This window comes from Cebus imitator, unplaced genomic scaffold, assembly GCF_001604975.1.
Source record: "Cebus imitator isolate Cc_AM_T3 unplaced genomic scaffold, Cebus_imitator-1.0 Scaffold72, whole genome shotgun sequence".
NCBI classification, from domain to species: domain Eukaryota; kingdom Metazoa; phylum Chordata; class Mammalia; order Primates; family Cebidae; genus Cebus; species Cebus imitator.
The window spans coordinates 2,668,110-2,694,491 of record NW_016107387.1 but is presented as its reverse complement, the minus strand read 5'-3'; the positions used below and the strand labels follow the sequence as shown (position 1 = coordinate 2,694,491).

The following is a 26,382-nucleotide window of genomic DNA, read 5'->3' as shown; positions in this document are numbered from 1 at the left end:
AGCCTGTAAAGTCCAGCTACAGACATACACAAGAAAGCTGGGAGCTTGCCAGCAGGAACTAGGGACTAGACATGTTCAAGATGGTGGCTTTATCATCCCTTCTTAGGTGCCAATCAACTGGAAAGGCCATTTGCATGATACGACTAGGGTGGGGCAACCAGCCTTCTGCTTGCACTATGTAACCATCATACCTGATCAAACCAATCTATGAGCCCTATGCAAACCAGACACAGCCTCCTCAAACCTGACTATAAAATCTGGCATATTGGCCACCAGTTGGTCCTTTCCCCCTGGAAACCCTCCTCTCTCTATGGAGAGAGCCATTTCTCTTTCTCTTCTGCCTATTAAACCTCCACTCCTAACTCCTCCTGTGTGTCCATCTCCTAAATTTTCCTGGCATGTGATGACAAATCCCAGGGTATATACCCCAGAAAACATAGCTGTTTCATAAGTACATAATATACATGTATGGTTTAAGAGGAATGACAAAATGAAAACTCACAGCCAAGTTAAGAAATAGAACATTACCAGGGACTTAAAAGGGTCCTGTGTTCCCTTTACTCATCCCATGCCTCTTTAGTCCCCCAAGGGGTGATCAAAATCTGAATTTTGTGATAATCATTCCTCTACTTTTCATTAGATTACTACATATGTGTGTGTCTCTTAAAACATATTGTCTAGTTTAAAACTTCTAACAAATATAACACTAAATTATTCTGTAATTTTCCTATTTTTATTGAACATTATGCTTTTAGGATTTATCCATGTTGATGCATATGACTATCGTCTATTCATTTTTACTGCTGTACAGTATTATACGTCATGAAGAGCATATAACACAATTTACCCATCTCTTCTACTATTGATGGACCCTTGGTTTGCTTCCCATAATTTTGCTATTACTATGATGCAACCATTGATATTCTAATGCATGTCTCCTGGATGTAGTCACAGGCAGCCTATACTGTCCTTCTATCCATGGATCCCATAGATCTCCCTATTTGTGTCTGATATTCACATTAATAGTATCCAAGATAGCTGCAAGGAGGTTATCCTAATAATTCAGGCACATTATTTGAATTAGAATTTCATCATTATTTTGAAATATTTGATATGGAAAGGTTGGGTTAGATTCAGTATCTATTAGCAGCATCACAAGAATTTCAATGTAACATTCGTCAAGGAAGAAAAGAAAGAGCTGTTAGATTCTGTAAATATAATGTCAACTGTTAATTCATGAATGGTTGTGAAAGGCTTTAACTTTTGTATTACTTGCTTGTGGGAACAAATTTCTCATCACAAGCAACTACCCAGAATTTAAAGAGATCATGACCAGAAGACTTGAACAGGAATTGTGCATAAAGTCATTTAAAACAAAAAATATGATTACTACAAATATTATGCTCATGGAGCTGAGTTCAAGTTTCAAATTTTAAAAATTGAAATTATTTCATCTGAACATCTTATACAAATTCATTACTTCCCTTACTTTTTGTGGTAGCCTGCCTCCAAAATGGTACCCAGTGATCTTGTGTCCTAGTATTTACATACTTGTATAATTTCCTCTCATATCAAATAGGGCAGACTTCTATAACTAATAAGATAATTGCAGAAATGACAGTGTGTGACTTCCAAGGCTAGTCATAAGAGACATTGTGGTTTCTGCCTTGCTCTTTCTTAGATCACTTCTTCTGGGGGAAGCCAGTCACAGTGTTACAAAGACACTCAAATACTCAATGGGAGCTCCACATGCTGAGAAGCTGAAGCCTACTGCCATGAGCCAGCACCAACCTACTAGCCAGGTGAGTAAGCCATCTTGGAAATGTCTCCTCCAGCCCCAGTCAAGCCTTCAGATAATGTAGCCCCTGATGTCATCTTGCTGGCAACATCTTAAAAAACCTTGAGTAATAACTACGAGCTAAGCTGCTCCTAAATTCCTGACCCACCGTATGAGGCAATAAATGTTTATTGCTATTTTAAGCTGATAAGTTTGGGGGTAATTTGTTATAATAGATAACTAACACATTTTGGGAATTTTTTGTCATAATTATACAACATTTTAAAATGTCAATTGTTTTCAATAATTGCATATCAATGCCTCCCACCAATCACCTTCTAAAACGCAGATAAGGTATCTTTTTGGAGAGAAAATTAAAAACTGGGATTGCTACCATTACTGGGTACATACCCAAAGGATTATAAATCGTTCTATTCAAAAGACACATGCACATGTATGTTCACTGTGGCACTGTTTACAATAGCAAAGACTTGGAACCAACTCAAATGCCCATCAATGATAGACTGGATAAAGAAAATATGGCACATATACACCATGGAATACTATGCAGCCGCAAAAGAGGATGAGTTCACGTCTTTTGCAGGGACATGGAGAAAGCTGGAAACCATCATTCTCGCAAACTGACACAAGAACGGAAAACCAAACACCGCATGTTCTCACTCATAAGTGGGTGTTGAACAATGAGAACACATGGACATAGAAAGGGGAACATCACACACTGGGGCCTGTTGGGAGGTGAGTGGGCTAGCAGAGGGATGGCACGGGGTGGGAGGATTGGGGAGGGATAACATTAGGAGAAATACCTAATGTAGGTGATGGGGGGAAGGACACAGCAAACCGCAATGGCATGTATATACCTACGTAACAATCCTGCACTATCTGCACATGTACCCCAGAATGTAAAGTATAATAAAATAAAATTTTAAAAAAAAAATGGGATTGCTAGTGTTCAGGAGCTTTCACCTTAGACAGACATCTTTAAGCCATCTTCACAGATACCGTTGTTTCTATTTTCACGTATGTTGGGGCAAGGAGACATAGAAGATTAAGGGCATAATGGAGCCACAGTGGGATGGCAGAAATCTTATTTGAAGAGTTTACCGAAAGTTAATGGTCCTAAACTCCCTCTGTATATGAAACGTGAGCTTGGTTGACACATTTGAAGTCCCTAAGCATAAAAACAATAATGATGCCTTCCTATGTGCAAAAACAAAAAATTGTACATGTAAGAAGCCCCTGATACTACATTTCCCTAATGTTTTTTCTTGAAATGTCAGCTACCAAATTCATCCTAAAAATTGTTTTAGTTTCCCACTTTTTCCCTTTTCTCAGAGTTGGTCGATTATTGTTTAATCCAGCAATGATAAAACACCCTTTAAAAACATAAAGATTCATTTCTAATTGAACATTTTTCATGACCGAAATTCCTGTGCTCCAGTTATTGTAAAATCAATCATTTTACCTGCCAACCACTGCTATTTTAGCAGGGGCTCTTGTTAGCCAAACTGCCATTGATAAGTGCTTATTCTGTTAACATTCCTTTGAAGCCCATTATAAACACTCCTTTTACCCAGAAATTCCCAGTCCCTGGGAGATGACTAAAGTCAGGATGGCAGGACAGAAGGGAGCTCATTCAGTCCTGTAGACCTTATGCTGCTCAAGTTGTTTGCCCATTTTTTGAGCACCCATGCATGTCACCTTACACACTTACAAAGGGCCAAGCTATTTATCCTAACCATGGAGAAGGACTAAGCAGGAAACAAATGCTAATTTCTGAGGTCAGGCAAGGCATTTTACCTTATCCCTTTTTGAAGCCAATATCCAGGTATAGGGCAGGATGGGGAGGCTCTGAGTATCCTACTTATCTACAGGTGCTTTGCTATATTTAGAAAGAACTGATTAGAGGTCATATCCATGGAATTAAAAAACTCTAGCCTGGTGGCTCATCCATGTAATCCCAGCACTGTGAGAGGCTGAGCCAGAAGGATCAAGGCCAGGACTTCAAGAGCAATTTGGACAACATGGTCAAACTCCATCTCGACAAAAACTTTTTTTAATTAACTGGGTGTGGTGGCACCTGTATTCCCAGCTCCTACGGAAGCTGAGACCAGAGGATTGCTTGAGGCAGGGATTTGAGTCCCCAGTGAGCTATGATCCGGCCACTGCACTCCAGTCTGGGCAGGAGAGTAAGACCGTGTCTCAAAAACAACAAAAACAAAAACAAGCCTCTCACAGTTTGGCTACATTTTTGACAGATTAAACACATGCCTTAAAAAACATGGGCAAAGAAAGGTGCTGAAAAAAACTTTTAAAAAATTATATCAAAAATTTGAAGCTGAGCTGTACAATATAACTACTAATCACATGTGACTATTTCAGTTAAAATTAAATAAAATTCAGTTCCTGGATGGCACCAGCACATTTCGCCTCCTTTATAGGCCATGCGTGGCCAGCACAGATGGAGAACATTTCCATCATCGCAGAAAGTTCTATTGGACAGCGCTGTTCTAAAGTGTTTAATTTGCCATCATGGAAAAGAAATTAAAAATTCATTGAATGTCCTTAAATCTGTTTTATGATTTGGCATTGTGTTTAAGTTTGAATTGAGCATTTAGGACCGAGGTGAGAGAACCATAGTATTTTCAGTGTCTGGAGACTTCTAAAAACTCTAGTTCGACCTTGGCCAAAACGATCCTTAACAGCATTTATATGCTTGATCTCCTCTCCACGCAGCTCATCAATAAGCCATTGCGCTCCACGGTCACACCTGAGCACTTCCAATACACCAGGCAGACAGTGGGAGCCTTGGCTGGTGTCCTAGCAACAGCGACGCGACCCGCCCCTTTTCGCCGCACCCCTCATACCTTATTAGCCCGGAAGGGGCGGGACCGGGAATCATGTGCCCAATAGGAAGAGAGCAGAGGAGGGTGTCCTGGCCGCGTCTCCGTCGCTAGGGAAACCGACGCAGCTGTAGGCCCAGCGCTATGCCGAGCGCTGAGGAGCGGGCCGCGCTGGCGGCGGCAAACGCTGACGAGGAAGCCGGCGCCGACCCACGACTGCGACTCTTGAGGACCTTCGTGGCCCAAAGCCTGCGGCCGGCTGCGGGCGCCTGGGAGCGCTGCGCGGGGACTGCCGAGGCGGAGCAGCTGCTCCAGGCCTTCCTGCGCCGCGCTGCTGCCGAGGGGCCGCGACCGCTGCTGGTGGTGCGGCCCGGGCCCGGGGGCCTGGCGGTGCTACCCGGGCTGGAGGCGGGACCTGAGTCGGGCCCGGCTGGCGCTAAAGGGCTTTTTTTCCTGCGCACCGGGCCCGAGCCTCCAGAGCCCGACAGCTTCCGCGGCGCAGTGGTCTGCGGGGACCTGCCCGCGGCGCCTCTGGAGCACCTGGCCGTGCTGTTCTCGGAGGTAAGGGTGGGCTGGTAACCCGGCGCCGTTAAAGCTGGGTGGGGGAGGGGAGGAGGAGCCGTAGGGGCGGAGGCGGGGCCGGAGGGGGAGGGGCGAAGCTGCAGGGGAGGTCCGAGGCGCGGGTGATTGGCAGAGGGGCGAGGCTGTGGCGGGAGCGCGACCATGAGGCAAGTTCCTGAAATCAGAAAGAAAATGGGATGGGGTAAGGGGCGGAGTCAAAGAGGGGGGACAGGCCAGAATGAGAATCGGAAGGGGCTAAAACTTGGGTCAGCCCCGGTCTGGGTTCCAGCCAAAGTCAGGGGAGACCATAGTCTGGAGAGTGCCTAGGTCCTGACTACTTTCAAAATCAACATCTCTTAATCCCTCCTGTATGTGGGAAAGGTATGAGGAAGATGGGAAGTGGTGACCATGGAGGCATTTCTGATGGATCAATGGGGTGGAAGGAGGTGAATGGCTGTAAACAGTGCCTGCTTCTGGAGAGCAGTTAAAGGTGGGTGGGGAGGAGTGATTTCCTTTTGATTTTCTTCTCATGCATTCATTACCAACCATCTAGCAAAGGTCAGCCCTGTGCCAGCATTAAAAGTTGGGCACCCATTTTGAAATGCCCAGCAGGCCTTTGGAGGAGTCTGCCTGGTGCTCAGGGAGGAAGGTGGAGATGTGGGTCATGAGTGCTTAGTGGCACCACAGGAGAAACCTCTAGAATGCAGGAGATTTCAGGGAAGTGCTCCGGAGAGATTCCTGTGCCCCTTAGACCTTTCTGGAATGGGAGTAAACTGCCCTGCAGTTCAGGCCTATGTGCTTCTGAGGCTTGATGCCCTGGACCCTGCAGGTTGTGAAATAAGGGTGGGGAGAATACTGGCTGTATGATATTTCAGGTGATAGGCGCTATAGAGAATGCCAAAGAACTATTCCTGTTCATGAAATGCTTACTCCAAGGAGCTGAAACATATGTAATAAATTACCTATTCAAAATATTTAAACCTTATACGACTGGGCTGGAGGTAAACTTGCCTAAAAGTTGGCCCCACTGCTGTTTCCAAGTCCTGGAGGCTCCCTGCTGTGTCAGGTGTTAGCCCTTTAGATGTTTTATCAGGAGGCTGTGGGGAGGTGAGAATTCCAGGGAAGGGGTTGGATAGATAGAAGAGAGCACAGAGGGCCCAGGGAAGCTAGCTGTATCAGTAGACGTGGAGGTATTTCAATATTTTAACAAACAGAATGGTCTTGCCACTGTGCATTGTCTGAAAGCCATCCCGCTGAAGCCTGAACTTGGATCACCTTCTCTCATGAATGTTGGTGATGGAAAGTACTTCTGGCTTTCAGAGGAGAGAGACAGATCTGTGGTCTGAGAAGCATGCTTAACCTTAAGTGTTGAATTGTCCCCTGAACAAGAAGAAGAATTGGAATTAGTATAGAGCAAGGTAACTTTCAAGGTACTGAGAACAGACTGATCAGAGGTTCAGAAACAGAATTTAACCTAATGTATGTGGGAGATAGCAGAGTTGTGTCATGGCTAAGCAAAGTAGTCCAGCAAGCAAAAATAATTTTAATAAAAATTCTCAATAAGAATTTTAATTGGTACATTGAAAGAGATTGGAGACAAACAGTGTTCATCAGCAGGGTGATGGATGAATGAATTATGGGCCATCTATACAGTGAAATACTTTGCAACTATTAAACAGAATAATATGGAATATTCCTTTTTTTGAGGTAGGGTCTTGCTATGTTGCCCAGGCTGGTTTCAACCTCCTAGGCTCAGGTGATCCTCCTGCCTTGGCCTCCCAAAGTTCTGGGATTACAGGTGTGAGCCACCACGCCCAGCCAGAGTATTTCTTAGGGTAATTTTTTTCCTTGTGGCAAAAAAACACACACATAAAATTCACCCAACAATTTCCAAGTGTAGAGTACAATATCGTCAACCATATATGCATTATTGTGCAATGGATCCTCAGAACTGCCCTGTCCAGGATCACTGAAACTCCACACACACCCCACAACTCCACAAACTGCTCCCTTCAGCCCCTGACAAGCACCATTCTACATTCTGTTCCTGCGAATCTGACTCATCATGTAAGTGGAATCATGCAGTATTTGTTCCTTGTGACTGGTTTATGTCACTTAGCGTAGTGTCTTCAAGGTTCATCCATATTGCCACCTATCATCATATGTGGGATTTCTTTCTTTTTAAACAATATTTTAACAATATTCTATTGTATGTATATATCACATTTCTAAAAAATGTATCCTTCATAGACATTTAGGTTGTTTCTGTCTCTTGGCTGTTGTGAATAATGCTGTAATTTAAGATAATTTTTTAAAGACGTGCAGAATTGTATGGATGATATGCCACTAATTATGTGTCAAAAAGAAAGGAGGGGAGGAAGAGAGAAAGGAAAGAGGGAAGGAAGGGAGGGAGGGAGGAAGGGAGGACATTTTTTAACGGCAATCCACAAGAAGAAACAGTAACTGAAGTACAGGGGTAGGTGGAAGATTTACTTCCTACTCTAAAAGCTTTTGTACTTTTAGCATTTTGCACCATGTAAATGTGTTACCTATTTTAAAACCTAAATAAACAATTTATTTTTAAAATACCTCAAGTTCTTTCCTTTAATTTCTCAAAGCTTGTACCAGTAACTTTATTCTATTTTCTGTCCATCCATCTACTTTTATTCCATACCCTGATGCTGATCCAGAGTCTCTTTCAAGCCTTGCTGACCTCCCATCTGCAAAGCCCTGTCCTTCCGGCCCAGCCCTTCTGTCCACCGCCTCTCCTCTCTCTCTCAGCACCTTGTAATCAGCTTAGTAGTCTCTGATTACCTGCTCCCCTTTTCCTTCCACCTTCCCGCTTAGCATGCAGCATTGCTAAAGCCAGAGCCTACCTGGCTGAGAGACGTCTTCCTGCCTTTTGTGTGTGTGTGGTTGGGGGTTGGGGGAGGTGTGGGATTGAGGGTGTTGACTGAGAAACAGCTATAATTTTAATATTATTTTTGTCCCATTATACTAGTACAAGGTAAAAAAGGAAAATTCTTCTAAGAAATCTTTGAAGTGAAGAATGAACAGAATTTAGTAACTTATTCTCCTACTTCCTTACTTCCTCCTCCTACCACTTCATTCACTACTGCTGACTTATTTTTCCTAGTTCTGAAACTTGGATTTTTTTTTTTTTTAACTTTTGTGTTTTGGAGTGTGAGCATAAGATTTGGAATCTCACAGACCTGAGTCAAATTCTGGTTAAATTCAGCAGTGCGAGGTGAGCAGATGTGCTCACTCTGCCAGGTCTAAAGTGTCTTGCAGGGTTGCTATGAAATTTAGACATTGTATATTAGAACACCTGGAATACAGTGTCAAATTGCAGGTGTTCCATAAAGGATGATAGTTCTTGTCACTCTTCATCTCATTTAAAATCCTCCTTACCCATCTGACGGATCCTTGTCACCTTGTTCTACCCATCCTGGCTCCTCCCAGAGGACTGAGCTATGTTTCCCCAAGAGCCTTTCTTTTGAGCCTGGAGATGGGGTACATGGCCTCCTTGTTCCCCCTTGCTGCTCTAGATCCACATCAGGAAGCCTCCAGTTCAAATCTCTTGTCGTCAGAGGACATCACCCACTCTCACTGCTGCATCCTGTACAGGTGGTGCTGCCTTTGCGTGTGTATGATTTTGCCTCCCAACTCGCTGTGACTCTCCCCAACATTACTTCTAATATGTGGTTATTTCCAAAGACATATGAGTGATCTTTCCAATAGCTTGGCCTCTGGGTTCCCTGTATCTTTGTCCTCCTCCCCATCATAAGCAGCCCCTTACACGGCCATTTCCAGATCTTGCATTCCCAATAACCACCAATGTCATTGTCCAATTTTATGCACCTCCTTCTCTGACCACTACTCCCATCTTTCCAGCTCACTCCCTCTTATACTCAATTGGTGCAGCTACAATAGTCCCTTGGTCCTGCTGAGAGCTCTAATCTCTTGGCCTTGGCTCCTTCCCACTGGCCCTGGCCCTTGCCCATGGTCTCTTCTCTTACCCAACTTGAGTGCCATGCTCTTTCATGATCATCATTTCCTTGCATCAAACTCCTGACGTACTGGCCTCTACCTCACTGTGCCATACTCAATTGGTGCAGCCACAATCCTGGTAAAACCCAGCTCTGCATACTTCATACCTGCATGCATTAAGTTAAAAGGGGCCAGGGAAAAACCAATGGGCTCCAATGACTGATTGATTGATTGATTGATTGACAGACAGAACCTTGCTCTGTTGCCCAGGCTGGAGTGCAGTAGTATAATCTCGGCTTACTGCAACGTCCACCTCCTGGGTTCAAGCAATTCTCCTGCCTCAGCCTTCTGAGTAGCTGGGATTACAAGGTGCCCACCACCATACCTGGCTAATTTTTGTATTTTTAATAGAGATGGAGTTTGGCCATGTTGGCCAGGCTGGTCTCTAACTCCTGACCTCAGGTGATCCACCCGCCTCAGCTTCCCAAAGTGTTAGGATTACAGGCATAAGCCACCACGCCTGGCCGATAAAGAGTATTTTGGCTAAAGGACTTTATCCCCAGGAGCAGAATGAGAAGGAAAACTTGTAGGTAGGCTATTCAAGGACTTCCCCAATTTACCAGATGTCAAGGCGGTATATAATGTTCGACCCTACTACAGTATTAGGTCTTCCAGCACAGTGACCTGAAAAAGGTTGTATATAGCTTTATAAGCTTCTTTCAGATTAGTCTTTAAGCCCTCGGAAGTGGAACTCCAGCCTTTCTTTGCTGTGCACCTTTGTTCCAGGTTGTCCTACCTGTCCTGGCCAATGAGAAGAATCGCCTAGACTGGCCGCACATGGTATATCAGGATGTCAGGCAGCAAGCCCACAGCCTCCAATGCGACCTCTTGGTTATCCTTGAGCAAGTGAAAGGAAAAACTTTGCTGCCTCTTCCAGCAGGCTCAGAAGAAATGGAGTTTGCGGATTCCAAAAGTGAGACAGTGTAAGTCCTGCCAGCCTGGCCATATGGGCCTCGGAGATATGGGAGATGCTGGTTATCAGAATGTTTTCCTTATGACTTTTCTGTTCCTGACTCTGCACATCTCCCCGTTCTGCACACAAGCCTACTGTCTGCTCTGTTTGCCAACACCCTCAGACTGTGGACTGTGTGTTTACCCTGATTACTCCCTGCCCCATCCACTGCATGAAGTCTTTCAAGGCTATTACAGCAACGTGGCCTTTTTCCCGTTCAGAATCATTTCAGGGCTGAGCACAACCATACTAGCTTTCAGTATTTTGCTTATCAGGATAGTGTCTCATCATTGGCAAAGACCCAGGTCCAGTCCGGGAGGCAGACATGCCTCTTCCCAGCGTTCACTCAGTACATAATGTCACAGAACTAACTCTGGCAGCTCTTGTTACAGTTCCAGACTCTCCTCCCCCAGCAGCTGAAGACTTATTACAGGTCCTGGGGACTTTTTTCCTTTTTCAAATAGTAGCAAGTCTGGCTTTGTTGGGAGTTCATGCCTCCTGCCCCTGAGTGGGTATTAAAATCCCAGCCTCATCTTTTAGAAGTTAAATCCATCAGCTTCTGTTGACCATGCTGACTTTCTAATTGTTTATTTCTATCTTTTGGAAATTATTTTACCCTTTTAAGCCAGGCTATGAATATAAATATTAATAGTATATTTTGTTATATTTTATCCAGCATCTCTATGTGCTTGGGGCAACAGAAAGCCTTCGTACATGAACTCGGTCTGCCACATTGTCAGGAGTTTCCCAGTGTATTACTGTCAACATTGTATATTCAGGAGCCATGATTTGATCTGAAGAATAAGTAATGCATTCAACTGATTATATGCATGCAATGCATTATAAAATACAACAATATACTTTATAATGAGTTTTTTCTATTGAAAGTAATTTCCTACACATACAATTTGAAGTAATTTCCTGGTTAACTAGAAAACTTATTGTGGTTTAATAAAGAGATCTAATTTTCAAAATAAATTCAAATTACTCCTTTCCTAGTCCCTTTATATTTTAACTTAATAATATTCAATGTGTGTTTATAATCATTGCTGAATTCATCTCTCTTTGTTCAAGTGTGATAATTTCCCAAAAGGCTGGATCATTTTGGGGGAAGTGGGTGTCTTCTTCCTTTAATACCTTCCACAATCACTTGTGCCATATCATTTCTCAACAAATATAAATTTAATTAAGTGAAAGTGGGTTTCCGACACAAAAATGTGAATTGTATGTCCTCTTTGTCATTGTGTCTTTGGTTCTTTGCATGTATAGTTTTCCATTAAGACTGTGAAAAAAATGACCAAAATGTATTTTTAAAAATTTAACCTCTTCCAAATATAGCTAAGTTACTTTCTTTAAAAGTTGTATCAGGAGGAAAGTTTGGAAATTCTATTCTTCATTGGACAGATGAGAACAAAGTGAAATCATGATGGTGGTATACAGATGGCTGATTGTTAGCCTTGTGAAGGAAGAAATAACCTACTTCCTCTTGCTGCAGAGGTCACAGCCAAGACCAAGATAAGGAAATCAGAGGGATGTAGATATGGTTTAGTATTAGACAAGCATTCTCCTTGTGAGAGCCAACCTATTGAGAAATGTGCTGCTTTGTGACAGAGAGCTTGATGTCACTGGTAGGATTTAAGCAAGCACTGGATGGTTATCTGAATGTTTTCTGTCCACAGTATTTCTGCATTGGCAGGACAACATACTGGCATTCAAAGTTCTTAAACTAGTCTTCAGAATATTGATGATCCCTGAATCTGTATGAAAAATGTACATATACACATAAGCATTTTTTTCTGGGGAGAGGATCTATAATTTTCATTGACTACTCAACAGAGACTATTATTCTCAAAAAAAGTTAAGAATGCATGGGCTAGATGAAATTTCTTGCCTATTTTTTAAAATTTGGGATTCTCTTTTGGGGGTGCACCCAGGGTTATTTTCATGTTTCAGGGTTTTTGTTTTTGTTGTTATTGCTGCTGTTGTTGTTTTGTCTTTCACAGCTTAGATTCTATAGATAAGTCAGTCATCTATGCCATTGAGTCTGCAGTGATCAAATGGAGCTACCAAGTCCAGGTGGTACTCAAGAGAGAGTCTTCCCAGCCACTCTTACAAGGGGAGAATCCCACCCCGAACATGGAGTTGGAGTTCTGGAAGAGCAGGTAGGCAGGAAGGCGCATGCTCGGACTCGGGCGAAGATGTCTCACAGAGAATAAAGCTAGAGCTTTCCTGGCTTTCCTGGGTTAAGCCACCGTTCTTCCCTATAGGTATTTCACATCATCCTTGGGGTAGACAGCCCTGTGTCATTGAGTCAATACAGTTTTTTGAGAGACTGGGAGAGGCACACTTTCCCCCAGATTCAGTAGTCATTTTCTTCCTTTCCTGGGCTACCATCAGTATGTCTTCTAACATTTTTTCAAAGCCTCTTTGGACTACATGTAAAATTAATCAACTCCCTTTAACATTTTTCTTCTAACTTGTCTGCTCTCTTCTCCAACAATTGAGGCCACATGTGCACACATTTTGCAAAGCTCTGAAGACAGGGGATTTGGAGAGTCGGCTGTAAAACAGCCTTTCCTGTGCCCTGGCTCATCAGCAGCAGGGCTGGAAAGTTCATCATCCAGGGTGTTTATCCAGAAAGGCTTCATTATTGCTCCTGCTCCTGCTTATTCACCCTCCTCCTCCCCATTTCCTGATTCCTATTTATTATTGTGCTGATAAATCCTTTACTCACAAGCAGACAGACAGATGTTAGAGGCAGATGTGCCTCTCCTCGCATAGAATGGAGATTATCAGTGTCACATGACCAGGCTTGCCTGCAGGGCTCCAGCCCTGTCTGTACCACCCTGCTGAGATGCCCCATGCTCTTGCCTGGCTTCTGACCATTCTGCTCACCTACTCCAAGACCCTTCTCTTAGCACCCTTGCTCCAATAACGCCTCTCTCACCCCGACTCAACCTTACTGCAAGAGCTAATGACCTCCAGCTACCAACCTCTTTGAGTCACCAGATGGTCACAGCAGTGTTTCCTGGAGCTGCACCTTTGAACCTATGTTCCCGACTAAGGCTTTCGCCCTCACTGTGCTGAGAACAGATGTCCAGGCTCTTTGGGCTGGAGCACAGTTTCTCTGGAAGCACCCTGAGGCAGGGCTCCTCTCTTTCTCTGTGAGGATGGGTCATCACAGTGTGACTTGCATTTCCTGATGCTTACCTGGATTCACCCTTCTTCGTGATATTGCAGGTATGAGGATCTGAAATTCATTTATCATCAACTGAGAACAATAAAGGTGAGGGACATGGCCAGGCTCCTGGACAAGCTTCAGAGTAGCTATTTTCCAGCTTTCAAAGCCATGTACAGAGATGTTGTTGCAGGTGAGGACCAGCAAATGTTTTCACAAATATGTTTGAGTCAAATTTATCATTGAACAATGCATTCACTTCTCTTTGTCTGAATTTAGTAACTTCAAGTCCTTATAACTTTCCAACCTGACACAAACCAGCATGGTTGCAAGAATATCTAATCTAAATACAGGAGAGCAGATAAACAGAGCTATGCTGTTCACAGATCCATTGCTGTATGTCCTTGGGCAAATTCACCTACCTGCTCTGAGCTTTAGTACATATGATGGTTATCAGGCGTACACTTCTGCCTACTTTTCTAGGCTTGTGTGAAATTATAGAGGTGAAAGAACTTACTGACTGAACACAGCAGTATTCCTGGAGCTGCCCCTTTGTGTCTTTTAAACACTGGGACCAGGACATGCAGTTCTGGGATGGCCATTATGGAGCCTGTGTAGTCAGATGAGTCTGTCTGTCCTAATCAAGGACTGCCATTCTTGCAAGACAGCCTGATCCTGCCTTCCAGGACCTGGGACTATTGGCTGAGACCCCTCATTAACTAAGTGCTTGTACCTCCCTAGCACACTGGGCACTTCTGGGTCTGGTCAGAGGTCCTAATGGGCCCTGTCTTCACAGTCTGGGAACTACTGGGAGAAAGTTCTTCAATCAGCTCTACGACCTGCTGCTGCTTTGCACTGTACAATGCATGTTGTTATCTTTCACCTCTGGAATTCAGGTCCCTCCACCTTTGGCTCGTTCAGAAATCTCTGTTCTATTTCTAGCTCCATTCTGCATTTTCTGTTCCTACTGTCAGATGGGACTGCAATTTCCAGGCTATCTGAGCACCAGACAAGATCCACTCTTATCAAAATTGCAAAGCCAGCAAAGTCTATGGTTAGAAGTAGGTAAATTTTTTCAAGACTCCCTCCCCCTTCCTTGGTGTACTGTGTTTCTTCACCCTTTTTCCTGTAAAATCTCCTCTTTGCTCTTCAGTGCCGTAGGTCAAAATGTGCTTTTAAAGGTCTTTGGAATTTCACATGGCCTAAGCTTAATCTAAGCAGTGATTCTCAAACATTTTACCTCAGCCAGAACTCTTTCTTTAAATACAATCTTCCGTGTAAGTCCACTATATAAAATGAATCCAGGTATGTTCAGTCTGGTAAAGGGGGCAGTGTCCTGTGTCCAGAGCCCATTGGCTACTCCTGTTTCCCACCTTCCCCTCCTTATGGCAAACAACTTAGCTAAAGGAAGAAAGGTCCAGGTGTTAGTTTCCAACATGAACAATATCACAGAGCAGAACTGGCATGAGTTATTAGTCTCTGAGGTCTTCCTGGGCCCCGAAACCTCATTGCAGAGATGGCTCTGCCAGCACATTTGGCTGGCTTGGGACCAGGTGTCTCTTGAGGCTCCAGTTTGCTGTTTTGGTGAGAGATTCTGTGTCCCCGAGGAGTCAACTTTTGTTCCCAGTTTACACTTCCAGTGGACAGGTGTCCCCAAAAGTGGTATGTGTATCCCTGCTGATGCCAGAAATGACTAGGGGAAAGGTTTTTTAAAAAATGAGTTAAAGGGTAATAGCCCTGGTTTTGACAAGTGATACCAGCTTTCCATTTATGGTAGGGATTAAATGTTTTCATGTTGTGTAATTTAGTTAGGTTAAACTGGGAGTCAATGTAGAGATAAACATTAAGTAAGTAATGTAGTGCTACAGTACAACACATATAAAGGAGATTTGTGAGTGCCTGAAATGTGGGGATCTGAAAAAGGTATAGTAAAAATGCCCCAAATATACTTTTCACATTAATAGATCAATAGTCTATTAATTAATATTTATAAGATTCACTTCCCCAGGCCAGTTTCAAAAAGTTATTTGCAGTAGAGAATATGCTGGACAATTTTGAAAAAAGATACCATTACAATAATGCCAGATAAACAGTACTATAAAAATAGAAATTCTTTAAATATGAAATTCAGTGTTGATGATGGAAGAAAATTTGATTAGGAATGGTAGTTAGAGACTTGGTCAGAAAATTTGGCAGGATCTTCTAAGCTGGTGACTGATTTTCTCATTTCTAACTGAATTTCAGAGCATCTGGCTTTTAAAAAAATCCTAAATAGATATACTATGTGCACTATTCTTATTAGCCATGGTTGGAGTAGTTCATTGGCTCACTGATGAACTGAAAAGAGGGACAGAAAAAGAAATATTTCTGGATTAGTGGGCATGAATTTGAAAACAGAGAGAAGAAAAAAGGAGGTTAAAGGATGGAGTCAAATATGTGGGAACAAGGTAGTATGAAGCAGTATTGACTGAGCAGTAAATAACCTTGGAAAAGAGGAAGCAATAGGCCCCTTGAGAAGGAAGAACAAGGGCAATGAAGACTAGGGAGTTTTCTTTTCTTGCACAGGATTGGCATAGTACAGCCCGGTTGCCAATTTTGTGAGTCTATTTGTGCTGCTCTAACAGAATACCACAGCCTGGGTGATTTATAAAGAGCAGAAATTTATTTCTCACAGTTCTTGAGGCTGAAGTTCAAGATCAAGGCACTGGCAGGTTGGGTGTCTGGTGAGGGCTTGGTCTCTGCTTCCAAGATGGTGCTTTGTTGCTACATCCTCCAGAGAAGAGGACCTCTGTGTTCTCACTTGATAGATGGTGGAAGGGCAAGGCAGCCAAACTCTATGTGAAGCCTCTTTTATAAGGGCCTTAATCCCATTCATGACAGAGGAGTTCTCATGGCCTAATTGCGTCTTAAAGGCACCACCTCTTAACACCATCACATTGGCCATTAAATTTCAACACCTGAATTTTGGAGGGGACACATTCTCAAAGCAGCAATTAAGGATGCATGTAGGTGGATATGTGTGTGAAGGAAGGCACACAAAGAAGGGCTGTGCACACTGGTTTCAGTGGCTCATGAGGGGCTGCTTTATGCATTTTTTTTTTAACACTCGCACACCCATTCTCCCAAGCAGCCCTCAGTGAAGTCAACTTGGTAGCCTAGAAATGGACATAGTAGGAATTCTAGGAATATTTACCCCATAAAAATTGGCAAATGCTACAAATAAAAGTATTTGTCCTCAAAGAACCTGTTTAAGTTAAAGACTTTCCAGCAAACCACTGGAGATCACTATGCACCTTGCTGTTTGCATTTACATTCTTTAAAAAGGTATGAGCAAGGCCAGGCATAATGGCTTATGCCTGCAATCTCAGCACTTTGGGAGGCCGCAGGCAGATCCCTAAGGTCAGGAGTTCAAGACCAGCCTGGCCAACAGGGTGAAACTCTGTCTCTACTCAAAATACAAAAATTAGCTGGGCATGGTGGTGCATGCCTGTAATCCCAGCTACTAGGGTGTCAGAGAGGCAGGAGAATTGCTTGAACCCAAGAGGCGGAGGATGCAGTGAGCCGAGATCGCGCCAGTGCGCTTCAGCGTTGGTGGCAGAGCAAGACTCCATCACAAAAAAAAAAAAAAAAATGGTTTGAGCCCAGCTCTGTCTCTCTCTCACTTCTTATGCCTTATCATCCAAGGGTATTGCATCCTGGGTTGGTTGGCCAACGCTTTTCTAAAATATTGTGTTCTTAAAAATCAAGGCAGTGCTAATTGGTATAATTAAAGGAGATTGTGATTTTTTTAAAAGGTTTCAAAACAGGGCATCATAAAGAGAAAGCTTCTATAGCATGATATTCTCAGCCTTTTTTCTCTCAGCATTTATGGAAGCAAGAGCATATGCTGAGTAGAATGACTGTTGGATTCTGAAATCCTCCACCCCAACACAGGGGTTCTAATAATCACCGTCAGCTCCTCCACTTGAGAATCCCTGCCCTAATCAATTTACTGTGACATTTAACTTTGCAAAAATTCAATTCACATATTGCTTTCCACAACCTCATTTGGGATATAAAGTATAAACATACACATCAACCTATTTTTGTGTATGGTGAGCCTCTATGAAGCCAAGGGCTCAATGTAATCAACTCTGGGTGGTCTTCCTTTTGCTCAGCTGGACAGAATTGGTTGATTCACAGGAGTGACCTAGGAAAGTTATTTAGGACTTAATTTCTTCACTTATAAAGTGGGAGTACTAAAGCTAGCTTGCAGAACTTACTATGAGATGGTAAATATCTCATAGATAATAAGTAGAACAATTCCCAGCATATTGAAACTGATTCCTAAATAATGTATATTTCAAGTTCCCTTTGGGATGAAGGCAGAGCTTCATCCACATACTATAACCTAAGACCACCTGCTCTCCTATGATACCACCTGCCTTTATAACTCGCTCTTCTAGTTTAGTTTGTCGAGTGGGCTTTTACATTCCCTCTAAGTTGCTATGCAGATATTAGCATCCAGTGCTGCCGAGTTTCCTAGTTTCCCCTGTCAATTACCACAAGATGACTGGTTAAAGGCTCGTTTTTTTCCTTGGTTGTATTCAGAAGAGATGATAAGAGGTTTTCCTGGCTTTGAAAACCAGAAGGACCTTGCCGTAACCCATCTGTGTTATGTTTCTATGCCTTGTGACTTCTTTATAAGTGCTCAGCAAGATTCTTTATTAACGAATATTCCTCATGAACCACTACCATTTATCAAAACACCTGCATTGGCCCAAGCGCTGTGCTAATTGTTCGTAAAGATTCCTGCTGAACTACCTTCAGCCTTCACAAGGACCCTTTAAACTGATTACAGCTCTGCCCATTTTTGAGTCTCAGAGAGGGCAAATGTGCCCAAAGTCATACAATTGCTAAGTGTCTAGGCCAGCATTTGAAGGAAAGTCTTTCTGATTCTAAAACTTGTCCTCTGTCATCTATTTGTATTGTCTCAGAGATAGCAGCAAAGTAATTTGCAAACATTTTCTACTCACCAAGCACCAGATGGAGGCTGGGCAGGCCAGGGAGAAGTCCCTTTAGAGGAATGTTACAAGACAGAACTCTTCAGAACTTTATCCTAGTTGTTCGAGGCTCTCTGGTTTCCATATTTCCTCATAAGAGCTAGGAAGTTTTCTGGAACCAGCCTTCTCTCTGCCTTCTCAGTTCAGGTAGAAATTGTATTCTTTGCTTTGCAGATCTTTTACTTCCCAGGGACTAGGGATCCACCAGGTGAGCATTAGGCTCCAGATGAGAATGGTGACCATCTCCAATTCCTTCCAGCTCTAGCAGAGGCTCAGGACATCCATGTGCACCTGATGCCACTCCAGCGCCACCTGGAAACTCTGGAGAACGCAGAATTTCCAGAGGTGAAGTCCCGGCTGCAGCCCCTGCTCCACGTGGTCTGTCTGATTTGGGCCACATGCAAGTGCTACCGCTCCCCAGGGAGGCTGACTGTGCTGCTCCAGGAAATTTGCAACCTTCTTATACAGCAGGTGGGCTGCTCCAGAATTCCCAGCAACTGCTCCCTGGGGGTTGGTTGGCATCAAGTCACAGGAAAGAGACAAGTGTCCTTTTTTCTGGGCAGGGAAATAATTACATTCCAAAGAGTTCTTACATTTGAATTACAGTATTTTACTCTCATCAGCCAATAATTTACAAAGGCCTTTTCAGTAATATTAGGACACCTGAGCCGTCCTGTCTTCCTTTCCCCTATGCCTAAGAGGGAATAAGTAGGTAGGGGTGGTGAATTTTAACCTCCTTAATGGTCTATGAAGAAGGACTGGCAATGAGTCAGCAGCAAAGCCTAAGCAGTTAAGAGTACAGCCTCTGACGTCAGGTGATGTCAGGTGATGCTGTACCAATTCCTGGCTTCACCACTTGTCAGCCAGTATGCCACTTGTGTGCCAGGACAAGTCACTTCCTGTGCTGTGCCTCACTCTCCTCCTCTGTACAATAGTGGAAATAAAATGTCGTATCTCTTTTTGGGTTGCTGGGTGATTTGAGGCTTCAATGTGATAACACATATGTCCTCCACAGGGTAAGAACCTGGTACCCGTAAGCTATTGAGAAACAGCTTTTTAGATTATGCACTTCGTGCTCCTCCTTCTTAGGGATGCTTGTAGCACCAACCAGGGCAGTGTAAACCTCGAGGAGTATATCTTCAAAAAGAACTAGAGTGCTTAAGGGGGTTTGGGTGATTTCTCCAAACTGGTTTTTCTTCTTAGCAGCTGTGTCTCTGAGAAAATAATGAACAAGTTTAATGAGTAAGAATAACAACTATGGGGTACATTGCAGGCTGCAAAATCCTGTTACATTCATGATTTCCATCAATCATCAGATAAATCCTGCAAGGCGGGCAGGGAAGGTCTTATTTATTGTATTATTTAAAGATGTGGGCTGTGGTTCAGGGAGGTTAACTGACTTGCCCAAAGACACCCAAACCAGGACCCAAACCCAAGCTGTTGAACTCCTAGACTAGTGCCTTTCCATTACATCAGTTTATCAACCAGAACTCTTTTGATTGAAAGTGCTAAGAAAACCCAAACCAATGTAAGAAAACTCAAACCACAAGTAGGAAACACAAAAAGAAAACATACTGGCTCATGTACCTTGAAAGTCCAAGGTAAGACTGGTCTCTGCCCTGACTGGCAATGTGGCCTCAGATGATGTCAGCCAGACCCAGGGACCCACCCTGTGGTGGTGAAGGTGGCTGTCCCTGCAGCTCTAGCTTCCCAGTTTTCCAGGGATAAGCTTCTCTGAGGCAGAAAAATAATTATGGTCCAAATAATTCTTGCAGTCAAATTACTTTGCTTTTGAAAGCCAATAAGTCACAAAATAACACCTGGGAAAGAAGAGCACCTGCTCCAGCCCCAGCTAGCCCAACAAAGTCTCACTGTGTTTCTTTGCCTCTGGTTACTTGCCCATTCCTGAGCCAATCACTGTAGCTTCAGTCACTAAGACTATTTGGCCGAAACCCAGGTCTTAGTCCACATGTGGAACTGAGTGTGAGGTCAGATGTTTCCTCTATTATCCCCATGAAAAATATTACTTGGACAATGATTCAGTTCAGAGTTGGTGTTGCAAAGTTATAGGATGTCTGCACCTGCTCTGTGATAATCATCTGTTTGTATACCAGGCCTCTAATTATCTCAGCCCAGAAGACCTCCTGAGAAGTGAGGTAGAAGAAAGTCAGAGAAAACTGCAAGTGGTCTTGGACACTTTGAGCTTCTTCAAGCAGGTGTTTCAGGACAGAAGGGAGAATCTCCACACTTACTTCAAAGAGAACCAGGAAGTCAAGGAGTGGGATTTCCAGTCTTCTTTGGTCTTTGTGCGATTAGACGGCTTCCTGGGACGACTGCACGTGGTGGAGGTGAGTGTGTTCCTCACCCTAGGCTCTCAGCCCCAACAGAAAGAAGCAGTCCAGGGGTCCAAAAAGTGGAATAGGAAAATGCACAACACAACCTGATAGCCAACCCTCCATCAGCTGGAATAATCCATAATAAAGGTTCAGTTGGCCGGCACAGTGTCTCACACCTCTATGATAGAGCACTTTGGGAAGCTGAGGCTGGTGGATTACTTGAGCCCAGGAGTTTAAAATCAGCCAGGCCAATATGGCAAAACCCCTTCTGTACCAGAAATTAAAAAAAAAAAAAAAAAAAATAGGTATGCGGTGTGTGTGCCTGTAGTCCCAGCTACTTGGGAGACTGGGGATGGGAGGATGGCTTCAGCCTGGGAGGCAGAGGTCACAGTGAGCCAAAATTGTGCCACTGCATTCCAGTCTGGGTGACAAAGCCAGACCTTATCTCAAAAAAAACAAAAAGAAGTTTTAATAAATAGCTGTTATTTGGATTGATCATCATATCACATAATGGCGGTTCTAGTAGAAGTTTAGAAAATTCTGATCACAGACCCATTTAGGAAGAAGGCCCGAGGAATCAATGAAGTAATTCAAGAGGTTTGCAAATTCCCCATAGCCTTTAAACTAAGTTTCAAATAAATTCTGCCTAGAAAATACAGTATGCAGGGCCAGGCACAGTGGCTCACACCTGTAATTGCAGCACTTTGGGAGGCTGAAGGGAGAGGATCACAAGGTCAGGAGTTCGAGACCAGCCTGACCAACATGGTGAAACCACGTCTCTACTAAAAATACAAAAATTTGCTAGGCATGGTGGTGTGCATCTGTAATCCCAGCTACTCAAGAGGCTGAGGCAGGAGAATCGCTTGAACCCAAGAGGTAAATGTTGCCCTGAGATCACGCCACTGCACTCCAGCGTGGGCAACAGAGCAAGACTCCATCACACACACACACACACATGCAAAGAAAAGAAAAGAAAGTACAGTATGCAGAATGACACTGAGCAAATCTTTATTAGGCTGGCCACTCCCCACAAAGCTAGTGCTTTGAACTTCCCCTCCTCCACTCTCCTGTCTTCAAGGCAGCTCCCAAAAGTCCAAATCTAACGAGTCCCTGTGCAAAAGAAACATGAATTTTGTTCAAAGTTATGTCTTTCTCTCAATTATTTAAAAATAAATATGGATGTTAGTTGAAATACTAGAATGAGAAGACATACTTTTTCTTTTGTTTCAATTCTCAAAACTTACTATGTTTAACAGATCTCTCAACATTTTACAGCTATCTGTTTACTGATTGGGCTTGGAAGAGAGGGTAATGGGCCTAATAAAATGAAAGACAAACTTAAAACTGATTTGAGAAATTCAGGGTTGAGTTTAAGATTAAGACAAGAGCCAGAGGGACAGAGAAGGAATGAGAATCATATTCCCATCTATCTTTTTTTTTTTTTTTCTTTGAGGCAGAGTCTCACTCTGTTGCCCAGGCTAGAGTACAGTGGCCCAATCTCAGCTCACTGCAATCTCTACCTCCTGGGTTCAAGTGATTCTCCTGCCTCAGCCTCTGAGTAGCTAGGACTACAGGCACACACCACCACGCCTGCAATTTTTTTTGTTGCATTTTTAGTAGAGATAGGGTTTCACCATGTTGGCCAGGATGGTCTCGATCTCCTGACCTCATAATCCACCCACCTCAACCCCCCAAAGTGCTGGGATTACGCACATAAGCCACTGTGCCCGGCCATTCCCAGCTATCTTGAGCAGTTTTGGAGGGAAGAGAGAGATGCTGGGAAGAAGCCGTGATGAACAAAGCAAACCACGAGAGGACAAGGACAGGAGAACATAAGATTGGATCTGTTACCAGTTCAAAAAGTATTGATTCAGCATTACCATGTGCCAGGCACAGAGCTAGGGACTGAGATACAAAGGTCCCAAATGTGGTTTGCTTGTAAGAAGCTGGTGGACCTGCAGCCACTGCAGAAGGAAGACAGGCTAAAGGAGGAGATCGGGGGAAAGACACAGAATCAGGAAAGTGGGATATACTGAATGCCATCATAAAAGTGAGATTGACGTGTTACTACAAGCAAGAAAGAGGAGTCTCTCACCCAGCAGGACTTTGACAAAAAGTGGGGAGCACAAGAGGAAATCAGTTGTGAAACTGGACTAGGGATTTCCCAGGGAAAACAAAGATGAGAAGAGCATAAAGACAGAGAAAATGTGTGAGAGAGAAAGCCAGAAGATGGATCTTATGAAAGGCACCCCTTAAACCCTTCGTCAGGATCACAGACACTATAAATAATTGATTATCTAGCTTTATCCTAAATGCTTCTTTTCCCCTCTGCTGTTTCCATCACAGTGGACGCACAGTCTGTCCACTCCTCCTCCTGCACTCTGTATTCCTCTCATATCCACCATCAATTCCTTTGCTGCTGTTTACTGAGAGGTGAGGGACACTACAGCCCAAACCCATGCCTGGCCTGGACCAGCCACAAAGACCGAATCACCATCACTGCTTTGCAGCGGCCACACTTGCAGGTGCTCCAGCCCTGCAGATGGCCCTGGGAATGAATGGCAGCAGAGCATGGCTCTGAAATGACTCCCAGACAGGGCCCTCAGGCCCTGTGCACACATGCTAATGATTTGATTTTGCATATAGACAGCTATTCTAACATCAGGGCGCCTGATCTGCAGGGTATATTCAGTAAATATAAGCAGCGATGGCCACCAGCCTCCCTAGAGTCATTACCCTCACAATAAGTCCTTTATCAGGCTGCTGCTGCTGCTTTCTGAATCACAGGCACGGATGCATAAAAAGTAGTTGCCCCCGTTTACTTAGAGGATGACGTGAATGTCACCAAGCTCCCTGCCTCACTGCCGCTTCTTCTCTTGAGTCTTGTTCTGTCCTTTGCCCTGGTCAGCTTCTTTGCGCCTGTGCCCAGCTGCTCCATCTCTTTTCCTGACTGTGTTTCCTGCTCCTTCCCTGTCTCTAATTCTTCCTCCTCTTTTTACTTGGTCCCCCTTTCACTTTTTTCTCTTTCTCTGTTTTCTAAATTCCCTGACCTCTTTGTTGGTCCTGAATTTCCATGCTTTTTCTTCTTGCCACAGCTGCTGCTTGCCCCCGTTCCTCCTATTTCCTCCCCTTTTATTTTTCATCTCCCAAACATCTGCCTAGATGCAGCACCCTTGCCCTTTGCTATCTTCCTCCTCCCCCAGCTCTTCCCTCCTGTCTGTGCAGTGGAACACAGGACTATCGACTGTCCTCTGGCATATTTCATGTACCTTTAGTTAACATTCCGTGTATCTCCGTGATCAATGCCTGTTTGAAATGGGATTAATCTGCTTCTCTCCAGTAAAACTTAGCATGAACTTAGCCTTATTCATCTTCTATCCTAATACAATCTATGGCCACTGAGATGATGGTAGCTGTAATTAAAAAATACACGAAACCAGGTTAATGAAGTGACACCAACGTGTTTATCTCTCTGCATGCTCACATCAAGGGTTATAGTGTGAAGGGCTGGTTTTTAATCCCCACAATTCTCCTAAATTTCATTCCTCTGATGTGAGTTGCCTTTTTATTCTTTCACTCTTTTTGCACAAAAGCATATCGTTGTGCAGATCCAGTCTTCCTGTGTGGGTGCCTGCTAAATGCCAGAAGTGGGGGTGGCTTGGAAGAAGGGGTATACATTGCTGAGTAGTTTTCAGTGTCTGCAGTAAGTGGAGTAATCGCATTTTCAGGATACCACCATCTTCCTCTGCCTTCTTATCACACCCATGATATGACTAGCCTCTTAGAGATCTAACCCTTGTGGGGCGAAGAATGAGGAATAGAAAAATAAAAAAAACTAACATGTTTCAAGAATCTGTCCCATGACAGAACCTGTGTCCATGCAGTCATCTTAAGAACCGGGTATCAGTATCTTTTCTTTAACAAATGAGCATAACTAAATCTGATACATAAATGAACTCACCCACAGTTATATAGGTTGGAGAGGTTTAGCTGAGATTTGTACCCAGGGGGATGGATGGTTCGAAGTACTGTCTTTGCACCAAACTCTGATATCTTCCAGGGAGCTGTAAAGGTCTGTTTCCCTCCTTCCGTCCTTTCCTCTTTCTTTCCTCCCACTGTCCTGGTTTGAGGATCCCAAACTGGTTTTGTGGTTTTATTCTGCCCTTACATACTCTGTTCTACTTTTGTATGCTCAATTTTTGCCATATGATTTCTAGGTCTTTATATCTAAATAAGTTACTCGGGTAAAATTATAATTCCCATCCCATGAAAGGATCTTATTTGACTTTATGACTTACTAAGAAAATCCCGGAAGTAAATAAAATCTTTGCAATTTGAATGAACCATCATAAATCGAAGAGAAAAAGAGTTGTTGGGTTGCCTCTTGATTCCTTCTTTCATCCTGCCTTCCTGCTCAATGTCTCAGTGCTCACACACACCAAGTTCAATTTTGTGTCATAGAGTTGTATGTAGATTCTACAGATCCCTGTTTGAGTTTCTGCCTGCAGCCTCTTCCCTCCAAACAATGCAGTAAGCACCTTGGAGAGATCTCTCATTTCCTTTATTATAAAACTGCAGTAAAGCTGTGATTCACCTGGAGACAAAATGATTTCCTGCTGAGGCTTTATGTGAAGTGATTAGCAGGCAGATAGGTAATAAGCTGACCGATATCCTCACCGTGTTTCCTTTTGCTCTTTCTGCCATCTCCAGGCACTCTCCAGCCTCCTTTCATTCTGAGCCTAATTGGGCGGCTTCCCTTTTAGTCCGGGTTGAATATGTGGTCACATAGGAGACAATCAGGTTGGTGGCAGTCGGAAGGTAAAGAAAACAGTCTTTTTCCAAATGACCTTTTGAGATTTTCATCTATGAATGCCTGCTTTGTGCTCTCCCTTAATGAATTCCCAAGGTTTTCCTTTTAAGATGGGAGGTGTGGCTTCTCCTTCAAGAATGGGGTTGTCATTGAAAGGTCTTGCTTTTACTCCTGATTTTGATTCTTCATCTCAGGGGCCAGAGCACAGATTGCACGGATTGAATCCTCCCCACATCTTCCCACCCACCACCACCATTAAGTGTTGCACTGTTTTTTCATAAGAATAGAACCTGATCAGCCCAGGAAGCTGCCTGGGACCCCAGTGCTCCTTGTTCTGTCTTGAAAGAAGCATGCAAGTGTTCCCTAGATACACCGTTACACATATAATATCCATTAACCTGATCTAATGACATCAGTCTGATCATGGTTAATAATAGTGGCTGCCTTTTATTGAAGTCCTACAGGGAACTTCCCATAAACTTGGTAACCCCACGGCAACTTAAGGGTTACTGTTCCTATCTACAGGTTAGGGAAGTGAAGCTTAGAAAAGTTAGGTGTCTTGGCCAGGTGCGATGACTTACCCCTGTAATCTCAGCACTTTGGGAGGCTGAGGTGGAAGGATCACAAGGTCAAGAGATTGAGACCATCCTGGCCAACATGGTGAAACCCCATCTCTACGCAAAATATAAAAATTAGCTGGGCATGGTGGTGCGTGCCTGTAGTCCCAGCTACTTGGGAGGCTGAGGCAGGAGAATCACTTGAACCCACGAGACGGCTGTTGCGGTGAGCTGAGATCCTGCCACTGCACTCCAGCC

The 26,382-nt window shown here is 43.7% G+C and overlaps 1 protein-coding gene across 6 annotated transcripts in view; it reads left to right on the top strand.

The window, feature by feature from the left end:
- Positions 1 to 4,727: 4,727 nt before the first annotated feature.
- The window catches only part of DNAH9 (dynein axonemal heavy chain 9), a 367,598-nt gene continuing 345,943 nt past the window's right edge, over positions 4,728 to 26,382 (top strand). For 5 of the 6 annotated variants that reach the window (XM_017531398.2, XM_037739576.1, XM_017531397.2 and 2 more), the window contains exons 1-6: positions 4,757 to 5,199; positions 9,976 to 10,172; positions 12,205 to 12,363; positions 13,442 to 13,572; positions 18,681 to 18,892; positions 20,536 to 20,769. In XM_017531398.2, coding sequence (XP_017386887.1) covers positions 4,783 to 5,199; positions 9,976 to 10,172; positions 12,205 to 12,363; positions 13,442 to 13,572; positions 18,681 to 18,892; positions 20,536 to 20,769 — 1,350 coding nt within the window. In that variant the 5' untranslated portion in view covers positions 4,757 to 4,782. Of the gene's footprint in view, positions 5,200 to 9,975; positions 10,173 to 12,204; positions 12,364 to 13,441; positions 13,573 to 18,680; positions 18,893 to 20,535; positions 20,770 to 26,382 lie in introns of all 6 variants that reach the window. The other variant, XM_017531396.2, reaches the window with a different exon arrangement.